The sequence below is a fragment of the Gavialis gangeticus genome, unplaced genomic scaffold (assembly GCF_001723915.1).
Source record: "Gavialis gangeticus isolate Ggan-Ray unplaced genomic scaffold, GavGan_comp1, whole genome shotgun sequence".
NCBI lineage: Eukaryota > Metazoa > Chordata > Crocodylia > Gavialidae > Gavialis > Gavialis gangeticus.
Genome location: NW_017729027.1, coordinates 920,161 through 929,635, shown reverse-complemented (window position 1 = coordinate 929,635; position 9,475 = coordinate 920,161). Strand labels below are relative to the sequence as shown.

General features: G+C 44.1%; 1 protein-coding gene across 1 annotated transcript in view; it reads right to left on the bottom strand.

Annotated features, from left to right (window-relative positions):
• Positions 1 to 465: 465 nt before the first annotated feature.
• GABRR2 (gamma-aminobutyric acid type A receptor rho2 subunit) overlaps positions 466 to 9,475 on the bottom strand; it is a 117,905-nt gene continuing 108,895 nt past the window's right edge. Inside the window, exons 8-9 of the mRNA XM_019520355.1 lie at positions 7,679 to 7,875; positions 466 to 3,300 (exon numbers count right to left, since the gene is read on the bottom strand). Of these exons, the coding sequence (XP_019375900.1) occupies positions 2,995 to 3,300; positions 7,679 to 7,875 (503 nt within the window). The 3' untranslated portion in view covers positions 466 to 2,994. The remainder of the gene's footprint in view (positions 3,301 to 7,678; positions 7,876 to 9,475) is intronic.

Below are 9,475 nucleotides of genomic sequence, written 5' to 3'. Positions count from 1 at the left end.
CTTTATCTAAAGCCCATTAAAGGGGTTCCCCCCCCCCCCCGCCCCTGCAAAACCATTGCTGACCCTGATCTAACATGTAAATGTATGTCAGTAATTGACACAGTGACACAATGATTTACTTACATCCATTGTTTCAAATAATCATTGCAAATATCAAATAAGAACATAGCAGAATTCAAAAAATTTTCCCTAATGGGCAAACTCCCTCCTTGCTGATGAGCTGGGCTGCAAAATTGTCCTTGATAAAATAAGCATAAATATGTCACGGCAGACAGATGTCTCCACTGCTCTTATGCAAATACATATTAAATAAGGTAAAGTTAGCTTTTTTGAAAGAATGTATTAGATAGCATATAAGTAAGAGAAAATGTTAGTGCAGTAGGACATAGTAACTGAACGACTGTCTCTTGCCACCACGCAAGTTCTCAGGGGAAGAATACACATTTAATAAAATAAATGGTGAACTAAAGCCAAGACATTTATTTTCACAGCACTGTCCAATAGCATTATCCAGTCACAGCATTCATTTATCCCTTATGAAATGCTCCTAAAATCAGTGGAGTTACAGCCAAAGGCATTATTTCCACATGTCTAAATGGCTGGTGAAGGTTAAATCATTTTATCTAGTGGATCTTGATGCCCAATACATCGCTAGTTGAAGTCTGATCGATTTAGTGGACCAATCTGATCTACTCAGTATAAATTCCATAGGGGTGCCCATTCAAAGATTTTAATGGTACTTCATAAGCACTACTGAATTAAGCTTCTTAACACCCCGTGAGGTAGGTATTTTACAAGTGGGAATACCGAGGCACAGAGAGGCAAAATGACATGCCGACATAACAAAGGTAGACTGGCAGAGCTACACATAGAATCTGGGTTTCTTGTCTCCCACTTCTCCAATCTAATCCAATGATTTTCCTCTCTTCCTTTAGAAGAATTGATCAACGATAGCAAGTATCCTGATTTGATAGCTAAAACTGTATTTTAATGCTAATGCTCAGAAACGCATTGGTTAACTTGTAATTGTAGCTTCTGTAATGATGTCTGGAGTGTTTCTGTAGGGTTTATTGTGTAATATTAATATCTTTTCTCCTTTATGCCAACACAGAACTCTTATTAGTTAACTCTTCCTAGCTTGTAACTAGACCACCATGAAAAAGTCATTACTGCTATTGTAAATTGAAAATGTTAACGCCCAGTAGGCTTGTAGTGTTTTTTTCTTAATAATGGGATCACAATTCATTTGGTATGTGCAGAATACTGCTAGAGATTTACTTCCTTGTACATCATCTACATTACTTGAATCCTTCCTGTCAGCAAACTAGTCCATTGCTTAGTTTAATCATAGTGCTGAAACAGATTCTGACTTCAACACTGGATCACCCCACTGCAGGTCTGCCCATCCTTAATACGTTCCAACTTGGCACCCAGATGCTGCAACTAAGAGCATCATTTCCACTGCCCACTGTGCAGGCAGATGTCCTTAAAAATTAAAGACCAAATCAGGTGATCTGTGTCCTGCTATTGTGTAGAAAAAGTTTTTCATGTTGCTAACAGCATTAGTAGCAGTGGAAGAGGAGACAACACCGGGTGATGCATGAAATGCCGTCCGTTGATGCTTGCCATAGTTCTCTCAGGTTTCTACTAAGGAATTATTTGCACCTTTTAGCCAGTGGCATAGGTGTAGTTCATGGAGCTTTGTCTTTAAAATGAAGCTGCACCTGCAGAGGCAACAAGCTCCAGAATGCAACTTTTGCTCTTGATGAAAAAGTCCAAGACAGGAGGATAAGGAGGAGAGCTCTGCATGCTAGGTTATATTTTCTCTGTGGGCAGCACTTTTCTGTTAGGGTTGAGGGCAGGCCTTGTGCTCCTGTAAGGCAGTCAAAGTTGTTCTCAAAACTGTTCTCTGCTTTGGCCCATGAAGAGAAGAACTGAAGAGAGCTGCTCCTGAATCAGCTCCTCATTTCTGTATACTCATCATAGGGTGTAAACTGTAACCTCAGACCCACTTCAGAGTGGTAGACCCTCAGGCACAGTGCATCATACGCCACAGTTGGCTTACAAATATATTTAAATTTCCTTGTGATCAAAACAAACCAGCTCCAGAGTCTATGCTACTAAACTCAGTGGTTTTTTGGCTTCATTTTATCATCATTCCCCATTTTTAGTGAGAAAAATCAAGGGAATGATCACAGACTCCACAGTGCCAGGCAGCAACATCTCTGAGAGGACTGCCTTTCATTCGACAGCTGAAACGTGCAGAGTAGACAGTGTTTCTCAACACAGCAACATCTCACCCTGGTGCCGCCTTGCACCATATGAACATGGCCAGGTAAACCATGTGGGCTATATAGGCCAGATTCTGTAGAGCAATCGCACAATGCTTCCATTGAAGTTAAAGGGAATTTTACTTAAGGACTCGTGAATTTTATCTGGTGGCTTGTTGAATGTGTGCTTCCTGAAACAGTGCCATTGTTTACAAGCCACAGAAGCAGCAACCCAATTTCCTGAAGAGAGAGCTCTGATTTTACTTAGACATTTAAAAGTCAAGTATTTATTCCATATCCTAATAAAACATATTCTTTACAGGCATCTCACCACAAACATTGGACCCTGCACTTTCATCCAGCAAATGATGCTGGGTGATTCTAACAGTAGCTTCCCCCTGCATGTCAGGGACCGTCAACGCTGCCTAGCTCCAACAACACTTATGGCAACAGTTGCTTAGACAAAGCTTCATGTTTTCAAGTGTAAGAAATGGACATATCATAAAGCCAAGGGGAAGTGCAGCAGTCAAGTAGAGAGCAAATGACACAACAAATTCCCTGTAATGCTTTTGGGAGCAGGTACCTATTGTAGGACATATCCAGTGTTTTATTCTCCGAAGGTGCAACAGGAGAATCAGTTTTCTAGTTTATCATTCAAATTGGACTTAAAACCTCAAACAAAATCTTGCAAATGTTTTCTGCTTCAGTCAATGCCTCTGCATGTCTAGCTAAAGACAGACCAGTATATCAAATTAAACAATATATAAGTGCCTGGAAATATTAATCTTGAGTATTTATCAATTGCATGAGTGTTCTGCATGATGCGCTGGCCCACATGGCTTCCCAGCCTTCTCTTTCTTGATGAGTTAGATTCATTGCTCATGGCCAAATGGACCATGATCTTTTCTTGTTTTTCTTCCTCGGTTACTATTTGGCTCCGTGTATACCCTGCCAAACTGTTGGCATCAGATTCACTGTAGTTTCCATCCAGCATCATAGTTGTATGAGGTATTCCACAAGAACATGAAAACTGAGGATACAAGCAAAACAAAACAAACAATAGTTCAACACTGAAAGAAAATATATGAGGCAAAGATAATACTTTTTTATAGACAGCTTGTTAACTCTGGAATTGCACAGTATAGTTGGGCTCTGAAAAGTTTCTCTATTAATGAAAACTGCCCATTTTTGGCTCGAGTTTTCCAACATGAGAAGATGCTAGCTCACTTCATTGGTTGCAGCTTTTATTTTGCATGGGGGTTTGTTTCTGTAAACCTATGAAGTAATGCAATAAAATCTTGAACCATAGGTAACAATGCCTACAGACAATTCATTAACCTAAAAATAAACCACTATTGTTTTCTTTGTTCTGGGTGTAGCCAAACGTTTTGGCCAAATGAAGCCAAAACCACTGTGGTATTCTACCAACCTAAACGATAGCACAGTTATTCTAACTGGTTTGATTTGCATCAATACTGAGATTATTTTTAGAATACATTTTAAACACAAACAAATCTGCATTTAGAACCTGTTTTATACTTGGTTTGAAAGCAAATGTGGCTGGAACCTCAGATTTTGGGGTGGTAGATAACTGCTGAAGAGTATCTGATGTAAAACATTTCCACAAAAGGCACAAATCCTCCATGTGTGATCTAGAAAATGTCCTTCATGACATGATGTGAAGAAAAAGCATCATGTGCTCACCTCCATGTGTAAGTAAACAATATTTGATTTATATTTAATCCCCACACAATGTATGTCAAGACGGTAGTAATCCTCATTCAGTCCTATCAGGCTTCTGAGCTGACAGGGCCAGGATGTAGCAGTAAGTGGCAGGTGATATGGAGCACATCATATTTACCCAAACCCTGAATTTAAGATGGCCCCTCCCCCCCTAATTAGATTCTGTACATGGAAAATGTATACATTTATTATAATTTTCCATGTATGAAATCTAATTATTGAAGGATCATCTGAAAATCTGTCTGCCTCCACTACTGCAGGTGGTGGGGGGGAGAGGTGGTGAGGGGGGCAGTAATGGGGCAGGCAGTGAGGGTCAGATAGTGGGGGAGGCAGTAGGGGGTATGTGGTAGGGCAGGCAGCATGGAGGCAGTGGGGCATGCAGAAAGAGAGGCTGGCAGTTTACCCCCTGCCTCCTGCTCTCCCCTACTTATTCTCCATTGTGCCTGCCCCTCTACAGCCTCAGGCTGCCCCCAATCACCCTTCCCCTGCCCCAGCTTCCCCCTCCACAGGGGGATTACAGCAGAGGGAAGTAGAGGGGGAGAAGAAGCACAGGGAAGAGACTGGGGGTTGTGGGGGAGGAATGGCTGGGTGTGCAGAGGCAGCAGGGGGCAGGCATCAGCCAGGGCTCCAGTTCCTGCCCCAACCCATGCTCAGTTGTAAGACGAGGGGCTTCCCCCCACATGTTAAAAGTGGGGGGAAACCATGTCTTCTAATTAAGTAAACATGGTAATTGATTGCTTTGAAGTAATGGCTGAAGGATCCAAGAGGAAGAGCAAAAAATTCTAGTGATTTAGGTGCCTCTTAGTTCCTAGGTTAGGTTACAATTTGACTTCAGGAAAAGGCATAGATAGCAGGTATGGATGGCATAACTCTGATGTGTTTTGTAGGCACTTTGTAGAACAGTCATCACTTGACCAGAAAAGTAGGGAATGAAAGAAGGTAGCCAAAAGTTTAAATGGTTCCAGTCCCAAGAGTCCTTAGCCCATCCATATATGGGGTAGCCGAAGTGTAACTGTCTTTAAACCATCATAGTGGCAGAGTCCATTTCTTAGCACAAAAATTTAGACTGGAATCCATGGGTCTCTGGCTCTGGCTAATAACATCTAGATTACTCCAAGAGGCTCTTAAAGGGCCATTTTTACACTTAGACTCTAACCTAGATTTTTCTAGAGCCCCATTAGGCTGTTATACTTCTTATCTCTATTTCCTTTTACCAGCATTCACAATTAATATCACCATACACTGGAAAGGTTATTGATTTTCCATAAAATTGTAAAGGGGTTTCTTTTATTGCGTGATGATACAGTCCAGTGCTGTAGCACCAGAAACTGAGTATTGACCGGTGACAGAAATAACAAGTTGTGCCATCACTGAGTTACCATCTTGGGAAAGCTCACACAGCTCTGGCACAAAAACCTTTTTACTCTGCTATCTGAGTGATTATACATACATACATACATAAATCAAATATATAACAATTTTATATATACAGAATAATACATGGGATACTCAGAGTAATGGACAGACTACATGAAGCTTTGCATCTCTAACTAGTTTTCCTGAACTCAAACTTGGGGTGGAGAAGGCACTAGATGCGAGTAAGAACTGGCCATGGGAACAAGAAGTCTTCAGCTGGCATTTGAACAAGGAACAGGCTTTGAACCAGTATTTCAATCTGTTCTGTGTACAGAGAGTAACATGGAAGAATGCAAATGGACAGTTTTGGGAAGGAATTATGTCATGGTCAGATCATATGACAAGTCAGAGGTGATTGTTTCAGTGACAGAGGTGGGAGGTGACAGAGGTGTAAACAACAAATATGTTCATATTTTGGAAACAGAGAGCGGAAAGTAGCATGCCTTGGTGACAGCCTGGATGTGTGGACAGGAGGCACTAAAGACTGTGCTGTATTCTTTGTTAGCCATTATGCATACTACTGTTTCTTTATATGTAGTAACTTTGTGTGCCTCCTGAGGCACTGTTTCTTTCTGTCTGGATCTCTCCCAGAACAATGAAGTGACCAGCAATATAAGTGGTGTGCTACTCTCCCTGTCCTTGGCTAGTCTAACATCCCCACCACAGTGGAGCCAAGAGGTATAACAAAGATGACCCTGAGATTTCAGGCAAGCCTCAGCATGCAGAGGACAGCAGTTTGGTTAATGATCACGCAGAAGGCAATAGTTTCAGGGGAAAAATAAAAATCCCAATTTCAGCAAAGCATTGTGTAATCTAGCAGTGCCTGGTACCATGGAACAGTTCTCCTATTAGATTTAATAAATGCAGTTTCTATTATGTACCTGATTTCAGTTTGGACTATTTTAGTCATTCAATATAGTAGAGTAGCTTTAAAAATATTGTTTTAGCCACAGGGAAATATCAGACTAATTTTTCCCCTTCTTGACCTCCCCTTTGGTCTGGTCTCTAGTAAAGTCCCTAGTTGAAAACTTCCCTGTTTCTAATCTTAGTTTTCTTCTTACTGCTGTTTCTATAAGATCAATGAGGCTAATTCCTGTTTTGTGGTGTCAAGGCTTTAATGTCATAGAATCAATGAATCAATGAGTCGGAAGGGACCTAGACAGATCATCTAGTCCGACCCCCTGCCATGGGCAGGAACGAGCACTGGGGGTGGCAGGGGTCATAAGACCCCAGCCAGGTGCCTATCCAGTCTCCTCTTGAAGATCTCCAGGGAAGGTGAGAGCACCACCTCTCTGGGAAGCCTATTCCAGGCTCTGGCCACCCTTACAGTGAAGTAGTTCTTCCTAATATCTAACCTAAACCTATCCTCCCTCAGCTTGTGGCCATTGTTCCTGGTGACTCCAAGGGGGGCCCTGGTGAACAGACTTTCCCCGAGTCCCTGCTGCTGGCCCCTGATAAGGTTGTAGGCAGCCACAAGATCCCCCCTCAGTCTCCTCTTGCGGAGACTGAAGAGATTCAGGTCCCTCAGCCTCTCCTCATAGGGCTGGCCACGGAGGCCCCCAACCATACGAGTGGGCCTCCTCTGGACCCTCTCCAGGTTCTCCACGTCCTTCTTGAAGTGCGGCGCCCAGAACTGGACACAGTACTCCAGCTGCGGCCTGACCAGTGCCGCATAGAGGGGGAGCAAGACCTCTCTGGACCTGTTAGTGATGCCCCTGTTGATGCATGACAGGGTGCGGTTGGCTCTGCCTATTGCTTTGTCGCATTGGCGACTCATATTCATCCTGGAGTCAATCCTGACTCCAAGATCCCTCTCTGCCTCTGTGCTGCCGAGAGGGTCAGCCCCTAACCTATAACCATAATGCTGGTTCCCTCTCCCCAGGTGCAGCACCCTGCACTTGTCCTTGTTGAACCGCATCCTCTTCAGATCCACCCACTTCTCTAATCTATCCAGGTCTGCCTGGATGTGGTCCCTGCCTGCCGGTGTATTCCCTTTACCCCACAGCTTGGTGTCATCAGCGAACTTGAACAGGGTGCTCTCCACACCCTCATCCAGGTCGCTGATGAAGATGTTGAACAGCACCAGCCCAAGGACCGAGCCCTGGGGGACTCCACTGCCCACACCCTCATCTTGAGCATTCTAGACAATAATTACAGTAATTACACATACAGACAGAAAGGTGTTCCCATTTATATAATTTTGAAATATCCATTAAAAACACATCTGATATAACAAAAACATCTCTCACCCTCTCTCTCAGCTTCCTCTCCTTCCGTTCTTGCACTGTAGTCAAATAGTTCACTGCCGCATATTCCAGCACTGATAGAAAGACGAACACAAAACTGACCCATAGGTAGATGTCCACAGCTTTGATGTAGGAAACACGGGGCATGGAGGCATTGACACCAGTGATGATGGTGGACATGGTCAGCACCGTGGTTATCCCTGAGGAAGACCCAGCAAAAAATTAATTTAATTGCAGGTCTAATAAGGAAAGCATTTTCTATAGTGTCTGTCTGTAGATATAGTACCACCCCCCAGGGGTGGATCCAGGGTGGGTGCTCTGGTGCAATTGCACCCCCTTTGATTCCTGGTCTACCCAAAATTCAAAATCAACCGCCTGGCAGTAGCAGCAGCATTTTGAATCAGACAGTGCTGAGGGAGTCAACTGACTTCATGGTTCATTAGAATCTACCTCAACCCTTCTAAACGCTTTATTCCATAGGGCTATGTACAGACAGTCAAAAAGCCTGAGGCTGAATCGATTCAGACTTTGCAGGTTAGTCTAAACTGCAGGGATTAAATTGAGAAACAACTGGACACGCATTCACTTTTGATTCAGGAAAGGCAGCCACATGCCTGCAGTGACTCAGGCCAGAAGCCAGGGGGCCCTAGAGCACAGCTCTCTGGCATGGAGTTAGCATGGGCTGTACATTCCCTTCTTCTTCCAGCTACCCCTGAGGTCTTTGGGATTTGCAGTACAGAATCACAGCAGCCGGACTCTGCAGGGCTACTCATCACTTCCTCTTCCTGCTTCCAGGTGCCTCTGAGATTTGTAGTCCACAGTTGCAGACAGCAGTAATTTTCAGAAAGGTTATCAGGGCAGGGCAGCGCAGCTCTATACCCAGATGAAGGAGAGTTTAGCCAGGGGGAGGGGGATATAACGCCCCCTTCTCTGTCCCCAGACCCCAGCTGGGGTATGCCAGGGGAGTGGGGGCAGTCCCTGCCTCCTCCCCCACCCAACCCTTCTCTGCTAGAGTAGGCAGCACAGCCCAGCCCAGCCCAGGGCTGAAAAGCATGCTGGGGGACTCTGATTTAACATAAACTAGGAAGGGGATTGGGACAGACGTTTCATAAACTGGTTTGACTCAAATAAGTTAAGTTTGATACTACATTCAACTAGGTTTATCTTAAACCAGTTTCAGCCATTTTGAAACTGGTTTATATGCATTGAACTTCTGTTCTGTTACAGGTTTAAATCAGTTTCTAATGCCTTAAATCAGTTTACATGTAATTTCTGTCCCTAGCCCAGGTATTAACCCTCTCTTCTTTTGGTTTTGATGTTCGAACAATTGAGCTAGCCTTTGTTCTGTAATGATGGAACAGTGGAAGCAGGGGGCAGGGACAAAGGAGGAGTACACCTCCCTGACCCAAGCTTGTAGGGATTTGGTGAGCAAGGCTAAAGCAGCACTGGAGCTTAGATTAGCTTCTGGGATTAAGGACAACAAAAAGTCCTTTTTCAAGTATATAGGTAGCAAGAAGTCTCGGGGTAACATTGGACCCCCTACGGGGCAGGGCAGGGCAGGGCAGTTGGTGATGGACGCGTGAGAGAAGGCAGAACTCTTCAACAAGTTCTTTGCCTCCGTGTTCCTGTCCGCTGACAATGGGGTGCTCTTGGGTGACAGCGTAGAGAGGCCCAGGAAGGATGCGAGTCCCCCGACTGTTAGTTCAGACCTAGTTAAGGATTACCTGGACGGCTTAGATGTGTCCAAGTCAGCAGGCCCGGATGCCCTTCATCCGCGGGTGCTGAGGGAATTGGCTGGTG